Source organism: Chiloscyllium plagiosum, chromosome 7, assembly GCF_004010195.1.
Source record: "Chiloscyllium plagiosum isolate BGI_BamShark_2017 chromosome 7, ASM401019v2, whole genome shotgun sequence".
NCBI lineage: Eukaryota > Metazoa > Chordata > Chondrichthyes > Orectolobiformes > Hemiscylliidae > Chiloscyllium > Chiloscyllium plagiosum.
Window position 1 is genome coordinate 64,101,212 of NC_057716.1, and position 17,279 is coordinate 64,118,490.

Below are 17,279 nucleotides of genomic sequence, written 5' to 3' on the forward strand. Positions count from 1 at the left end.
GCCTATCACCCACACCTTGACCTCCTTCCACCTATCGCATTTCCAACGCCCCTCCCCCAAGTCCCTCCTCCCCACCTTTTATCTATGTCTTTAAGAGTCAAATTCCTTTGAAACAATCAAACTTCAAACCCTGATACCCTCCCAACCACTGGAGGACACTGTCTCTCCATCTGGAATCCAACAATCCCACCCCACCCCTCACCTGCTGCCAGACCTGACGACACCCTCTCAATTGTTAGATCTGCCAAAGACCAGATTAGTTTGTTAATTGAGGTTGGGAATAATACTGATGCCATTCTTGCCTGAAAAGACAGTGCAGAAAAAAATTGCAGTATATGAAGAGCTAAATTAAAGTTTTTGTCTCCTCTTTCAGTTCAGGAATTTAATCGTACTGTAGATCTGGCAAAGTTTCATTGACATCAAGAGTTAGTTGGGGAAAATTGTTACTCTATCAAACGATTCCTGAAGAAGGGCTTATGCCCAAAAAGTCGATTCTCCTGCTCCTTGGATGCTGCCTGACCTGCTGCGCTTTTCCAGCAACACATTTTCTACTCTATCAAATGCTCAACATCAGCAATCTATAGAAATGTAGTCGTATCAGGCTTGAAATATTAACTGTGCTTCACTTTCCACAGATGCTGCCATATCCGAGGGTGGAGAAGTCAACATTATCAGTACAGTGCTAGCTCTAGCAAGAATGCTCCTAGCTGTTTCCATGGCCAGATTGGCAGCCGCCCTGGAGACCATGTCCATCAGAACACTCAGCAGCTATTGAAATGCATGTAGATCTGCACTTCTTCAACAATAAAAAGTGAGAGGATGAGGAACCTCAGGCAGATGCAGGAGATGGATGTGTGCACCTGTGCATAGTGATCTAGCATGAGCTAGGCGATGACTAGGTAGTATTATCACTGATCCTTTAGTCCAGCGACCCAGTTAATATTTTGGGGATGTGGGTTCAAATCCTGCCATGGCAAATGGTGGAATTTGAATTCAATAAAAATCTGGAATTAAGATTGTATTCGCCGAGCTGGGAATTTGTGTTGCAGACGTTTCGTCCCTTATCTGGAACTGACAACCAGAAGCGGCAGATTCAAACCACTACAAGTGCCGGAGGAAACATCACAGAAACGCTTCACAGGAGGCTCCCAAGCACTGAGGATGTCACCTAGACAGGGGACGAAACGTCTACAACACAAATTCCCAGCTTGGCGAACACAACCACAACAACGAGCACCCGAGCTACAAATCTCACAAACTTTGAATCTGGAATTAAGAGTCTAGTGATGACTGTGAAACCTATGATAGTCAGGAAACAGCCATTCTTACCTGGTCTGGTCTACTTGTGACCGATAGCAGTGTGGTTGACTCTTAACTGTCCTCTGGGCAATTAGGGCTGAGCAACAAATGCTGGCCTAGTAATCCTCTGAATGAATGGAAAAAATGTCAGATGTTGGGGTGCTCCTAGTCAACGTCTGTATTCAAGAGATCAGCCAAGATGATGCAGAGATGCTAATGTTGATGGATGGACTTTGAGCTGGATGCCTTGAGGGGAAAAATAATGATCAGTGAATACCAGGTAACTGCTTGGACGTCAAGTTAGGGATTAGCACCGTCGGACTCTTTTTAATGTACAAAAGAATCGTGAATTGTATGTAAATGAGGCAAGTTTAACTGTTAAGGAAATGCAAGTGCATGGAAATAAGATGTTTGTCACATACTAGCAAGATTCTCATCTAGCTGTTCTAACCTTCAGGGTATAGTTGAACTTTCGTTTCCCCCTCGATGTCAAGAATTACAGAATATTTTCTCACCTTTGTCCATGCCACTCGAATGATGTGAAAATTCAGCCCATTGTTCATAACATTTGACCTCAGTAATCCCAGAGGTCCTGTAGGGCTTTTATAAAATAGCTAAAATAAGTTCAGAGAAGTAATTAACAAATCTTTCATTTTCTGAGTTAAAAATCACACAACACCAGGTTATAGTCCAACAGATTTAATTGGAAGCACACTAGCTTTCGGAGCGACGCTCCTTCATCAGGTGATAGTGGAGGGCTCAACCCTAACACAGAATTTATAGTAAAAATCTACAGTGTGATGTAACTGAAATTATACATTCAAAAATTGATTGTCTGTTAAGCCTTTCATCTGTTAGAATACAGTGATAGTTTCACTTCTTTCATGTGTAAATCACAAAACTTTTTTTTTTAAAAGTTGCATTCTCTGGTTAGCTGTTAACAATGGTGATAGCTAGACAATATGTTGAAGGTGTTGGCCCCCTGTGTTCTCTGTCTATGTCATGATGTTTAGATTGATTCTAATCTAATAAGTGAGATCACAGAGTTTTACATAAATTCTTGCAGTTTTTGAGCGAAGTACAATGTAACCCTGCAAGTACAAATTCACCCACAAAATATACGTGTGTATGTGGGTTTTTGTCAGTCTGTCTGTGTGTGTGTGTGTGTGTATATAGTGCAATGGTGGTCACCTGTAATGTGACATGAACCCAACGTCCCAGTTGAGGCCCTCCCTATGGGTTTCTGGGTTTCTTCAAATTTTCGTTTAAGTTTCTAGAGACGTTCTTCCCAGGTCTGTTTTTTATAAATAGTCGTGACGCATGTGTAATTCAGTTACAACTACTGCACCAAACCCTTAAATACATTCATGGACTGCAATTCCTAAATTTTATTGAATGTGATTTTTTCTTCTCTTCATTTTGGTTTTAGTGGCTTTATTTTCCATTAATCAAATATGTATTTTGGGCAGACTTTTGCCAGGTTTGCTAATTCCTATGTATTTTTAACATGATTTTGACATTAAATAGAGGTGAATTTTCCAATGATCAGAACTTTGTGTAAATTTTGTGCACTTCACTGGTCTATATTTTAAATGAAAACAAAAGGTTACAAGAATATCTAGTAGATATAATACTTCCCTCTCTATAATAACTTTTGTAGATGAGCAGCTTGATTGATTAAATTTGAAAAGGTGCTAGAGTGAGGCAAGTGCAGAATAATAATCGCAGTCATTTTATATCAGCGTTATGCAGACTCTAGGCTCCCTCTGCTGTGAGAATATGAAATTTCTTACAAAAACTTGTATCATAATGGCAGGAAAACCATAGTTGAGAACAGTAGCTTTTAATGGGAATGGGATTGTACTAAGTTGGATCTTGTCTGTGCTGATCCTGGATCTGAATTTAGCATAACAATATGGAATTTAATATCCTTTAAAAAAATCACATTTCAAAGCTATTTATTTTTGCTCCATTGGATCTCAAGTTATTCTATACTAGATTTTTGAAGTAGAGTATGCATTCATACAAAGTCTAGTATATGCTAACCTCTAACTATACTTTTAATTGTGCAGTTTAAATATATAAACTGCACCAAAGACTGTAAATAAGGAGCACAGATCTAGTTTAACCATATATTGTCAGATCTGGCTGATGTATTAGTAGTAGTATTGGACTTTGTTGTCTTCGATTAAAAAATGCTCATGACTAAAGGATCATTTTGGTATGCAAATATATCCCTGCCATTCTTGTCATCATCACTAACTGAACTGTAACCCCCCTCGCTCCTGCTCCCTCCATATTCAATAAGTTTAAGCAGCTTGTCCATTCAGTTGCGTTGACTGCATCACACCTTTTACATGCTACAACATGCAAATTCCCCTACCTTCTCTCCTGTCAACTGGTTCTCCTTGCCCTGAGCTCATCTTGCCCTCAAGACTCATTCCTTTTGTCTCAACCCTTTTCCCATTATCTGTTGACTGACCAACTACTCTTTCTGACTCTGATGCTTGATAATGTTGGTGGATTTGAAAGAACATTAATCAAGGAGAGGACAATCTGTATTTAGCAATTTATGATTTAATTTCCAATTTTTGTTTTCCTTTGCAAAGCAAAGAATATTTCATTGATTCCCAATTATTGTTGTCAGTCTATGGCAATTAATCTACCAACTCTATTTATTTGGCACAAATCTGGCTTCCATCCCATTCATGGCACCAAATAAATGCCCTTAAAGTCAAACGTTGCCACACCCCTAAGTTCTGCAATTCTGTTCTTTTAACTTTTCTGCCTTATTACCTCTCTCTGTTTCTCTAATGTACACTTTAATTTGATATCTTTTGAAAGATCAACAGTTTCATTTGTTATGTTGCCTACCTGCTGCCAAGGTATTTGCTCGGAAAGATATTGGAGATGGAGGGGAAGGGCAATGTTGGGACTAATAACAAAGACGACTAGGCATGAGGTTTGATAATTTAGCAAAAAACAGCGTCAAAAAGTTATAATGTCTGGATCATTACCAAGCAATGTGCAAATTAATAGTGATTAACATACAAGTGAGCTAAACACACAACTGAACTCATGGGTGGTTAAGAGGATTCAACTGGCATCAGTATGTAGAATTAACGAAATGGTTCTGCCAGAACTAGGATGGAATCAAGCTCTTAGCAGAAAAAAGTTTAAAACAGGAGGGTGGCCAGGCTCAGGTTGAAAAGCTAGTATAAATAATTCTAAATCAAGAGGATAGAGAATAGAGTAATAGACAAATTGTGGTTTAGGCACCAAGGATGAAGGGAAAATTGAAAGAAACAATTTAAATTAAAGCATTACTTTAGAAATAAGTTCTGTATATGAAAACCATTTGAGCAGGACAGGTGTATGGCTCAAATCAGCATTCTTTACTTGAATGTGGCTGCAAGACATCACGACTGGGAACTAAATATACTCATTTCTTAAGTCCTCAGGAAGGATCAAGATATATGTTGGCATAGGAGGAAAAGTAGATTTAGTGATAAGGAAGAAAACTACTTCAGTGAGAAGCAGAAATAAGATATTTTATACATAGAATAAAGACATAGAAAAATATCACGAGTAGTGGTGCAAACTGTGTACAGGCCACTGTTTGTAATTACATAGTGACTGCGTACATAAATGCTGAGATTAAACCAGTATTCACAGCAAAAGGAGAATGAGAGAATTGCAACAGAATTTTATGCTCTGCCCTGAGTCAAGTTTGGTACCAGGAGCAATTTCATTCGGGAATATGGCAACAGGAAGGCCTGTGTTTAGCTTTTCTACTCTGTTATTTAGTGAGGACCTTAGGAGATACCTAATTCTCACTTAATAGCCTCATCCTACTCCCACACGTATTATACCAGCAGCATGCAGGACAAGCAACAAACCAACCAGTGCAGAGTTGATTGCCATCTCCCATCGTCCTGTGGTGTTGGATGGGATGGGGGTCTCGTGTTGAAGGCATTCAGTGCCTGACAATAGGACACAGTATGAGAAAGGTGGTTGCTTTTGAAAGCCACTCTTCTGTCCTTGCTGCTGTGTGCACTCACCTACTGACTGGGATCCAGCAACAAGATTGGACCTGGAGTGTACATTCTGCCAGCAACATCTACTGTTATCTCAGTCAATAAGGCTGCTGGACTCTTGACAAAAATCCAGCCAGACAAGATACTGTGTGGTCTCACTATTCACTACTTTTAACAACGGAGATGATGGAATAGGGAGCTACATATCCTAGCTTTCCCAAGATATTTTTAAAAAAAGGTAGTATTGCAAGTTATTTAGATGGAAGCAGGGAATTTACCATATTATATACTCTACCATATTATGAATTTTTTGACTACTTTTTAAGGTTAAATTTATGAGGTCGACTATTACATAGACTATTTTTGAGAGGCTGAAATTCATGCCTGTCAAAATAGATACTATATCATTAGCAGAAGCCCAACTGATCTCTAAAGGAATATAACAAAAACAATGAATTATGGTAATTCTGAAAAGCTGGAGCGGGATGTGACGGCCAGCACACTGATTCAAATGTTGAGCCCGTTATCTGAGAAGAACTAAGGTTGACTTTTACACGAGATACATGGAAAATTCCAGATTATTTGGCCAAAAATAGGGTGTTGACTTTTACATGAGATCGACTATTACTCAAGTATATATGGTATTTCTATTTTTATCCTGTACACTTGAGTAGATATGTGCTGGTGACCAGTGCAAACATGATGGGCCAAAGGGTCTTTTGCCATACTGTAAAACTCCCCTCCCCTGCTGCTGATTCAGAAAGCCATGAGTGAGGGGGGGGGGGGGGGAGAGAGAGAGAGAGAGAGAGAGATGAAATAAAATAGAACGGAATTTACCATCTGAAACTGTTGCTTCATGTTTGGATCACGGGTTAGAAATAAAAATATTGACATCAATTTGTTAATTCTTTCCTTTTAACCTAAAACATATTGATTATTTTTATAACAATAAGTAGTTAGACAGTGGAGGTCCAAATAGAATTGTGCTCTTGGTTAAAAAAAATTAATCCTGTATGTAATGTACAGAGAGTAATCATAAAACTGATGGAGAGCTATACAATCTGTGTTTGCATTTTCTGGCATAGAGAACGTGAATGGATGATTTGTTCAAAGTTTCCAAGAATCAAAAGGAACTGATAAAGAAACTCTATCCATTGGATAAAGACACAGTGTAAAAGTAAGGCATTTCAGTACTGAAGGCTTCTATGCTTAAAGAATTGCTAGAGTTTGGAAATCCCTTCCACAATAAGCACATGATTAGGAAAGGTTTGAAGGGATATGAGCCATATGCAAGCAAATGGGACTATTTTACTTTGGGAACATGGTCAGTGTGGACTGGTTAGACCAAAGGGTGTGTTTCCATGCTACATGACTGTGAATCTGTAAAACATAATTGATACCATGACAATTAGACCATTGTTAATTCTAGATTCAAGAACCAATGATCTCCTTTAATGGAATTATAGCTCGGTCCATTCTGTTCATGCCAATCATCAAGCACGTAATCTACTCTAGTCCCATTCTTTCGCACTTAGTTTGTAGCCTTGCATGCTACGTCACTTAAACTGCTCATCTAAACAGATCTCAAATTTTATAATTACTCCTGCCTCTACCAAGACTTCAGGCAATGATTTCCAGAAAAACACCCAAAATGTAAAAAAGAACCCTGAGCTAAATCCCCTGCCTCTTATTTATGTCTCCTGGTTAGTGACCCCTCTATCAAGGGAAATGTTTATTCCTAACTGTCCTATCTATGCCATTCATAATTTTGTACATCATACTCACATCTCCTCTCAGCCTTCTCTGCTCTTTGCAAAGCAACACTGCTTATCTCTTCTCTCATTGCAACTAAACACTCCAGCCCAGAAAGCATCCTGGTAAATTTCCTCTGTATCTTATGATCAGAACTGCGCACAGCACTCCAGATGTGATCTAATTAATATTACCTAACAGGTCCATCATATTATCCTGCTCTTGTATTTAATACTTCACTAATAAAGGAAATTATTAAAGACAGTAATGTGCCTTCTTAACCACTTTATTCGCCTATCTTGTTGCCTTCCATATAGTCCTACCATTCATCATTTATTGCCAGTACAGAATAGGTTTGAAAGTACTGTATATGGCAAATAGACATGGTTTTAGTCACCTTTTAAGTATCACCTTCTTTCAATCAATACTAAGTTTATCTAATTAGACTTCTGTGAAACATCAAATTGTTGTTCAGTGGAACATCTTTACATTTGTGTGTTTGGTGTTACAAATGCTGAGGATGAACAACAAGACTCATTACTGTTTACAAATGATTGATTCTGAAAATTGAATAAAGAAAGCACTACTTGGCAATGGTGAAAATTCAATCAGTACTGTATTTTGGCCTCATTTCTACAGCAATGTGGAATAATTAAAACACAGAATTTCACATTCTGACCATCTATAAGCAACAACTGTATGTGCAAAGAAGGCAAAGAAGTTCAGTAACAATAGATTGTCCAGTTTTACAGACCCCGAAAATGCAAGTTAATCAGACAAATGCTAACCTGCTCCTCTCAATAGCTGGAATACAAACAAGCAGACATCAGAAAACCAAAGCTCATATAATACATGTCAGCCTTAACAATTAGCACTAATATACGAGCAACAAAAAGATATTACAGTAAAATTTGAGAAAAAAGTTTGCAATATACTGTTGCAACAAACCACAATAAATACATCAAATGTTTGTATAATCATTCATAATAAATACTGCACAGATAAATACTACCAAGGGGACTTTGCTGTGAAAAGTCTTATTACAATATATAAGACCCAGGTTGAATGCAGTTATTGAGATTGTGTGGCTTCATAGCCTACCTTCCTCTTTTGGCACAACTAAGGTCACAGGTAGACTGTATAAATTCTTGCAATATTCACAGTTTTCAAAAATAGCAATGCAAAGTATTGCCTGTACGGTAAGATTTGAATAAGATAAATTACCTGTCAAATGTGAGTTGAGAAACTTCCAGTGTGTATATCAATTCCTTTTTCAATGATGCAAAGTATAAAGTACTTTTCAAAATTTACAGCTAATGATACCACCAATCTGAAAAGTACTTGTCGATGTAAATTTGTAATGCAGACTTGGACCAAACCTTCCATTTCCTTTAACTGTATTCATGACACAAGCAGTTTACTCAATTTTCTTCCCAGACAAATAATTACATAGCTAACTTTTATGAAAGATAATGATCAAACTTTATATTATTTGTACCATCACCAAAAACTAGATGTCTTTTTTGTATATCTTGTCTGTTACCTGATGGCATTTTCTCAATATTAGCAGCCTTAACATGCTATACCTGTTCAGGCCCAGTGCCTCAAGTATTTTCCACATGGTTTATGATATTAGATAAGGTTATTTAAAAAAAAAAAATCCATTAAGACTATATGCATGGTCCCAACAGTGGCCACTGCTCCTTGTGGTGCTGCTAAAACTGATAGTTATTGCATTGGCTGGCAGATCTCAGAGATAGGACTTTCTCCTGCAGTGTGGTTGGAAATATTGCCCCAAGTGAATTAATGCCCATCCACATGTTAAATGATTGTACAGCAATCCAACTGGAAGGGTGCGGATGCTTGGTTTCCCACTGACTTCTTTGCCGCAGTGCAAGTATGTCAGGAGTCAGATGGGAACCCTGGCAAGACGAGGTTCTGTCCCAAGGCATCATTTTCACCCTTATTACTATAAGGCAATATAATCAGATTTCTTCAGAGGAAATTAGGTATTTTGAATTAAATGCAAAAATTCACACGCTTTTCACTTCAATGCATGCCATCATACTGAAAAATGAAACTTTGTCTTTTGTAAAGTGCCAAATATTTTACTGTACCTGGATTTTTTTTTTAAGATTTGTTGGAAATACAGCAATACAAGGTACCTACATGAAGAACAAGAAGTGTGTTGTTAAAAAGTCAATTCCTTAATACTGTAGGTGTCCAACAAAGATAACTGCTGGAAAACCTTAATCTAAATTTACAAACTCTTGAGAAGTCCAGTGGTTATCTCTGCATGATCAAAAAGTGGCAGAAGAGTACGTTGGATGTTAATGTTTCAATGAAGTATCTGCCGTTTTCTTTTAAATGGAAAACACTGCAGTTTCTTCAAAAGTGAAAAAAAAATGAAATTTAACCATCTTAATATCACAAGTAGTAACATTTCTATTTGCTATTATAAATATTTGTAAATCTCGGTGTATGGGTACTACTTTAGGAAAATAATTTTGCAATTCAAATTTTTAATGTACAGTTTAAAAACTGTATAAACAAATAAAACCTACATTATTTTGATCCCTGCAGTCACAAGTTGAAGAAAGTTGAGAGTGAAAGAAAAAATACTTAATATGTTTTATCTTTGCAAAGCTGTATAGAATGTAGATCTTTATAATAATTATAGTAATTTTGGCCACTTTGGTAATCACTTAAACTCAACTTAAACCTAAAGTAAATATATTCAGCCTTCAGCAACTCATACACCTAATTCTAAGCAAATTTAACTTCAACTCTTACAGTACCTCTGATTGCAGTTCTGAACCAATATTTTCAATGGAGGTAGAGTGGATGATGTCAAATTGGGAGGTTGGTTTCAGAGTCTTTCCTTCATTGTTCCACAAGCATTTTGTATGCCCCAAGTAAATACTGTCCAAATGGGCAGTTATGATTTATATTCTATTTACATGACACAACTTAAATTTCAAGTAGATCAGTATAAATTCACACAAAATAAAGCCACTAGGCTTTAAGTTACAGCTGTTAAATCTGTAATAATTACCATATCAATGAATTAGCAGAGAACGCCCAGTGTCCTACTCAAAGGTATGAAATGTGAGGCTTCAAATCATTATTTTTAAGTAAAATTGCACTTGGACTTTCAAATCTTTCAATATTATACTTGTTAAATTATAAATATGAAATGCAAAAATTTATTCGCTAACTTAACTGCTGCATAGGAGCAGAATATAAAGTTTAATGCATTTTGGGAAGTGAATATTCAACCAGGAAATAATATAGCATAACTTACACCCTCTGATTGCTGCCAAAAGATACCAGAAACTATTTAATGGAGCATTTAAATGAGATTCTGATAACTAATGACTTTTACTATGGTAGTTTGAGTGTTTTTCACTATACATAAGCACATCCACACTCTAAAGTGGTATAGTGAGCCAAAGTAGCATTATCCTGGAATGTCTTTTAAAAGTCACCACTAGACTTCTACATGCTGGAAGGAATGCTATTGACAAATTCAATCTCATTGTAGTTGAGTCTCTGCATTATTCCATTTTGCGGCTGCTTCATACAGTTAGAGGATATTCACAAGTGAGCAAAAAAAAACTCACAGTATAGCGTTTCAATAAAGAAAATAAACTCAGGGCCTCAACAAAGTAGCCTGACAAAACAGAAATATTATAAAATAAATACTAAATTTTCACTGGATAAATGCACAGCACTTAGAAAGAACTCAACAATTGTTGTAGTAAAGATTTCACTTTAGTCTGCTTGACTGAATAAAATGTATTTCCTTTAGCTATTAGTGGTAACAAAAGTGAATTGTCTTTTCAGCCCCTCCATTTCCATGCTGTTGGAAGTATAGTTTTTTTTAAAATGGTAGTTTTTTTTCCTATATATTCAATGTTGTCAGATGAGAGATAGCAACAAAGAAATCCTTATTCATTACAATGGAACTAGTTCAATTGTACGTGCTATAGGTCAAAACACAACATCCTGTTCTAGGATAATTATTATAGCTGCAAGATACATCAGATGTTGGTTCCACAACTGAATAAAAACACAGCAAAGAGGAACTGCCCACTTACATCAAGCTCAAAGTATCACCTTAATTAAAAACAAAATCTATATCATTTCAAACAAAATCTTTTGCTGCTGGCCATGGATCGAGTCATCAGTCTCCCATGTATACAGCTGCCAACAGGAATAATTAACATATACTTCACATAATTGCACACTAACTGGTATAAATAAATTCACAGATGACACAATAAAATTAGTTTCATTATTTTCACATAAAACAGCACGTAGGTTTTATCCACATGATTTGTTGAAAACTGGGACCTTAATTTAAATTTTTGAGAATATGTGATGCAGATTAAAAGCCAAGAGCAAAGCTTGTGATATAATTCTTCAATCTGGCTGGGTTGGTATCCTTCACCAGTAATGCTTGTTTAACAGTTAAATACTTTCGTAAGTCATAACTAATCAGTGACTAAATGGCTTATACCAAATCACAAAATATCCATTGCAGTATTTCATAGCTGTGGATTAAGAATTGTATAAAGTCTGCTTCCAATCATATCTTGCAGTCTTTAAAGCATTGAATGTTAGTGGCATCAACTACCATTACTGACCAGTTAATCTAAAGATGGTGGTTGTTAAAAACATGTAAACTACTTAAAGTTACACTTCCTTCCTTTCTGAATAACTGGTAAACTGTAGTAAAGAACAAAAAAATGGAGTGACTGAGCACACTAAACAAACACAGTTTCCACTACTGATGTTTTGATAGTCTCTTCTAACAGTCCGTTGCCCTCTGGGAGGATGATGGTATTTTCAAGTACCTGCTTAGGTGCGTAAACATCCCCATTTGACGTAGCAACAAAATCATCTTGAACATGGTTATTTAAATAACTTTGAAGCTCTGCTGGAGCGTGGCTAGGCTGTTGCTCAGCATATAGACTGGTACACTGAGTATTATTTTCATGTGCTGAAGGACAACAAACTATAACAGAAGGTGTTGTTATGGGGTAGTGAGGACTGGTAAAGCTTCCCTCTGGTTGATGTGCGTAGTCAATATATTGCTCTGCAGCTGAGCCATAAGGCACCAAAGAAAGTGCTTCATTCTCCTGACTCCTCTCTGTGTAGTTTGATGTTAAAGTGGCTTCTACACAGAAAGGCTCATTGCCACAATCTCTGGTAGTGGTTGTAGTGCTGGTGGTCGCAGATGTGGTTGCAGTATTTCCTTCTATCTGATAATACAGTGTTGAAGAATTAGAGAAATATGATGCATCTTCTGATGGTGTGCTATCATGCGCAGATGTGCCATCAGCATAACATAATACCGAAGAAAGTGGAATAGCCTCAGTTTGTGTCACAACAGGAGCAGCCAATGCTTCAGTAAAGCTTTCAGCTTTGCTGTCTGGCTCTTCATCTGATTCACTGGCTGCCAAGCTCTGCACGCTCGAGTCTGTTATGCCACTGCATAAACTGCTCCCATCGTCATCCTCGTCCTCGTCATCTTCTCCTTGCCAGTCCAACTCCTCTGCTGACTGAAGGTGCATCACTGCTGTTTCAGGTTCATTTTCAATGTCAAAACTATCTGCAATAGAATATTCATGGGGCTGCTGGCTGTGTATCAGATGACTAGCATGAGCATTCATGTCTCCTGAGAAACCATTCTCAATCCCAAGCTGCTGCTGATTTTTCTCCAACTCCAACTTCATTATTGTATGCAAAAAGTGTGTCCGTACCCGGATAGGGTTGAACTCAATCCTGCCTGCAGTATTGCTGCAGCCTTCTTTTGTACATCCACATGGGAAAGACATACGGTCCACCTAGAAGAAACATGCACAGACCAGTTATTACACAAGCAAATGTAAGTGGTGCATCCCAGATTATGGTTACCAATTGAGTGCGTAGCTATCTGATAAACTGTACCAAATTCTGTTTATAAGTCACCCTTTTTTTTGGTAATTATTTATTGGTATGGAACACAATGTTGCCCCAGGAAATAAATATTCAAATATCCTTCTTCGTATATTACTAGCAAAAACAGACCATTTGTAAGTCACCATTGAGTAAGAAAGAACATTGTGCATAACACATAAAAAGATCCTAGGACCAAAAAAAGGTCATTTGAAAAATATGTTGAGGGGGCAGCAATGTCAATTATTTCTACATTATTTTATATACAGTAATTCCACAACTTCAGGCCAAATAGTGTTGATAGCATGGGCATTACACTAAAATACTCTTTCCTGTCCTTTTGCAGCAAGTTACAAAATAAAATGGTTCCCATCTCCTGTCCTGTCACATCAGTTCCTTCAAGTTGAATCAAAACAAAATATGTCAAGAAATGAGACATGAGAAAAATACACTTGCAACTAAATTAAGTCCAGGGTTCATATAAATGGCACAAATTACCTGGCACTTAATCCCTGCTTGACTACAAGCACAAAGCTCAGGATCACAGTATATTCGACAATCACAGCCACAATCCTCTCTGGATACACGAATTGCACGAAGTTCATGTTTCTCTTCTCCATCGATCTTTTTAACCCCAGAAGCCCGCAATAAGGCCCTTCTCTTTTTGGTTGGCAATGGTTGTAAGAAGAAATAGTCATCAACTTCCGTATTATCTAGGTCAATATCATCATCAGAAATATCATCTAAAGTCAGCGTATTGGCTTCCTCAGATTCTACTGTACCATTTTTTGTTAGCTGCAAAAATAAAGCATGATCTACATTAATGTCTAGTCAATACTTCTCTAAAATACAATTTTCAAGTGAAGTTTTATAGTTTGAATAAACAGCATTATGAAAAGGCCAGTATTTACATTTTAATATACATTTTATCAAATTTTCAAGCAATAATTATTCAATACAATAAACTCTGGAGATGTTTATTTTAACAAATCAGTCTTCATGTTGGAAAAGAAAATTAGTTTATTTAAATAAAAAGGGCACAAGGATTATTTTTCATCTTTTAAGTGTAGCAAACAAAGAAGGAATTTGTGTATCAGGGAGAACACAATGCAGCTTCACCAGGAAGGTGTCTGATATGAAGAATATAATACAAATGAAAATCTTGTAGATTAAATAATTGTAAATTATAGGACACAAAAAAGATTCTTTTTAAAACATTATCAAACAATGAGCTTAAGCAGATTAAAAAAAAAAGTTTTCAGTACTAAATATACCAAACTCAAAATGGAAATACAACAGAAGGTCCCAGAAACCTTGTCATAGATAGATGTTATGGAATTCATTTCTAGATTTAGTCGTTGGACCAGAAAATGTGTTAACATTAGAGATAAAATTGGATAGGTGAAGGATAACTGTTGTTATGGGCTGGTTGAGTCTAAAATCCAGTTTCTGCATTGTGTTTTTTGATAACATGTTCAGACAGGATTCAGAATATTGCAACTATGCATTTGTTTGCTATCACTTTGTGTGAAGACAATGAATCCCAAAGTTTAAAGCACTTCTGTTAGGAGGTGTTAAAAATACCACCCTATCAACATAAACAATGAAAATGTTATCTTTAAAATAACATTAGGTTTCAAGGAATCATAAGCCATTTTGTGAATAAACTCCATGATCAGAAAATACTGACAATGACCTATCAACTGGTATGACTCATGCCTTTTCACGCAAACAAAGATATGCTTTGAATACTTCACAAAAGGAAGATGAGCAATACTTTTGATAACTGTAAGCAATTCTGTTTTAAAGTTCACTCAATTTATATTTTCCATTCTGATCTATTAATGGCTGCCCCATGTATCAGGATGACCTCACTCAGTGCTCATTTTGTAATGCTTTTCAAATCTTTCAGCAGTTGAGGGAAGAGCATAATACAGCATTTCAGCCAAAACTACATTTTGCTACATTTGTTTTTGACATTGATAACTGACTTCCCAGTACTTTTTATCTCTTTGCAAAGTAAAAAAATTGCCTGATGGCAGCCATGTACATAAACATTACATTTTATTGTGGCCCACTGTTAAACTCAGAACACAGTTGAATATTAATTTAGTATTTCCAATACTGAATGCACCATTTCTCAAAATACATGCCACACAAATTAAATATATTTGCTAAGCTACCAATATAACAAGCAAAAACAGAAATTGGTGGGAAAAACTCAACAGGTCTGGCAGCATCTGTGGAGAGAAAGCAGTGTTACTGTTAGGGGTCCAGTGACCATTCTTGAAACTATCCTCTGATTTTCAATATCACAAGCAATTGCTATCACACCTGCAAAGCTTCCAAACTTTGAGTCTACTACTTTGAATCCCAATGACTAATGACAATTTAAAAAAAATAGTAAACAGCAAAATCTAGGAAGTTGAAATCATAACAAAATATTAATATTTGGGATTTACCACCTCCTAAGTTTTAGTTGTGATATTTATAATCCATGATTTAGCATCTTCAGTCTGCTCCTCCTAGGCATGCTCACGTTTGCTCATTTTCAGGATTAGTACAATTGGCTTCTGACATTTCTTATTTTAATATGAAGACCAGGTAGAAGAGTTTGCTTCACAAATTGTTTGCAAAACTTAAACAATTGCAGGTTTTCTGCAATCTATTTTAAAGCTGGTATATGGACACTTAATAAAAAGGCAAAATTATATCATACTACTGTTGAATTGGAGCACATCGAAATATTCCTTTTTAATTCATTTGCAGGATGTTGGCATCAATGGCTGGACCAGCATCCACTGTTCACCCCTAGTTGCCCTTGAGAAGGTGGTGGTGAGCTGCCTTCTTGCAGTCCACATGCCACTGGAGAGGAAATTCCAGGATTTTGACCAAGCAGCACTGAAGGAATGGCAACATATTGCCAAGTCGGGATGGGAAGTGGTCTGGAGTGAAAATTTGAGATATTGGCATTTCCATGTATCTGCTGCCCTTATTCTTTTAGATGGAAATGGTTATGGATTTGGAAGGTGCTCTATGAGCAGCCTTGGTAAATTGCTGCAGTGCATCTTATGTATGGCACATACAGCTGCGACTGAACATGTGTGGTCGAGTGACTGTTTAGGAATGTGGTGCCAATCAAGCTGGATAGTGTCAAACTTCTTGTGTTGTTGGAGCTGCACTCATCAAGGCAAGTGGGAAGTATTCTAATACACTTCTCATTTGTGCCTTGTAAATGGCGGACAGGCTTTCAAAGACAGGTGGTGAGTCACTTGCTGCAGTATTCCTTGCCTCTAACCTGTTCTTGTAATCACTTCATTTATATGGTAAATCCAATTCAGTTTTGGCTTAATGGTAACTCCCAGGATATTAATAGTGGAGGATTCAGTGACAGTGATACCATTGAATGTCAAGGGGCGATGGCTAGGTTGTCTCTTATTGGAGATGATTCATTGCCTGACATTTGTGTGGCATGAATGTTACGTGTCACTTGTCAGCAACAAGTTGTCCACATCTTGTTGCATTTGAACACGTACTGCTTCAGTATCTGGGGAGTCGCAATTGGTGCTGAACATTGTGTAATCATCCCCATGTCTGATCTTATGATGAAGGAAAGGTCATCGATGAAGCAGCTGAAGATGTTTGGGCGGAGGGCACTACCCTGACGAACCCCTGCAGAGATGTCTTGTAGTGAAGATGACTGACCTCCAACAACCACAACCCCCTTCCTATGTGCCAGGCATGACTCTAGCCATTGGAGATTTTTCCTCCTATACCCAGTGACTCAATTTTTGCTAAATATTCCTTGATACCACATTCAGTTGAATGCAGCCTCGATATCAAGGGGCTGGCACTCTCACCTCATCTCTGGAATTCAGCTCTTTTATCCATGTTTGAACCAGTGCTGTAATGAGGTCAGGAGCTGAGTGGCCCTGGCAGAACCCAAACTGGCTGTCACTGAGCAGGTGCTGCTTGATAGCACTGTTGATGACATCTTCTAACACTTTACTATTGATCAAGAGTAGACTGGGGATCCAAGATGGCGGCGACCCCAGCAAGTCTGAGTCTACAGTGCTCCTCCCAAGACTTGGGTAAAGTGGATCACCCACCCCTACCACACTCACCAAATCATTTATAATAGCTGTTTAATTTAATTAGTTGTTTAATATTAAATTTAAACGATCTAATCTTTAGTAAAAATGACTAAAGGGAAGGGAGCCCGCAGCTCTCAACAAGCAGGAACCCCTC

General features: G+C 37.3%; 1 protein-coding gene across 7 annotated transcripts in view; it reads right to left on the bottom strand.

Moving 5' to 3' along the window:
- Window positions 1–8,740: 8,740 nt before the first annotated feature.
- The window catches only part of csrnp3 (cysteine-serine-rich nuclear protein 3), a 241,642-nt gene continuing 233,103 nt past the window's right edge, over window positions 8,741–17,279 (bottom strand). For all 7 annotated transcript variants that reach the window (XM_043693911.1, XM_043693912.1, XM_043693914.1 and 4 more), the window contains 2 exons: window positions 13,530–13,826; window positions 8,741–12,940 (listed from right to left, as the gene is read on the bottom strand). In XM_043693911.1, coding sequence (XP_043549846.1) covers window positions 11,858–12,940; window positions 13,530–13,826 — 1,380 coding nt within the window. In that variant the 3' untranslated portion in view covers window positions 8,741–11,857. The remainder of the gene's footprint in view (window positions 12,941–13,529; window positions 13,827–17,279) is intronic.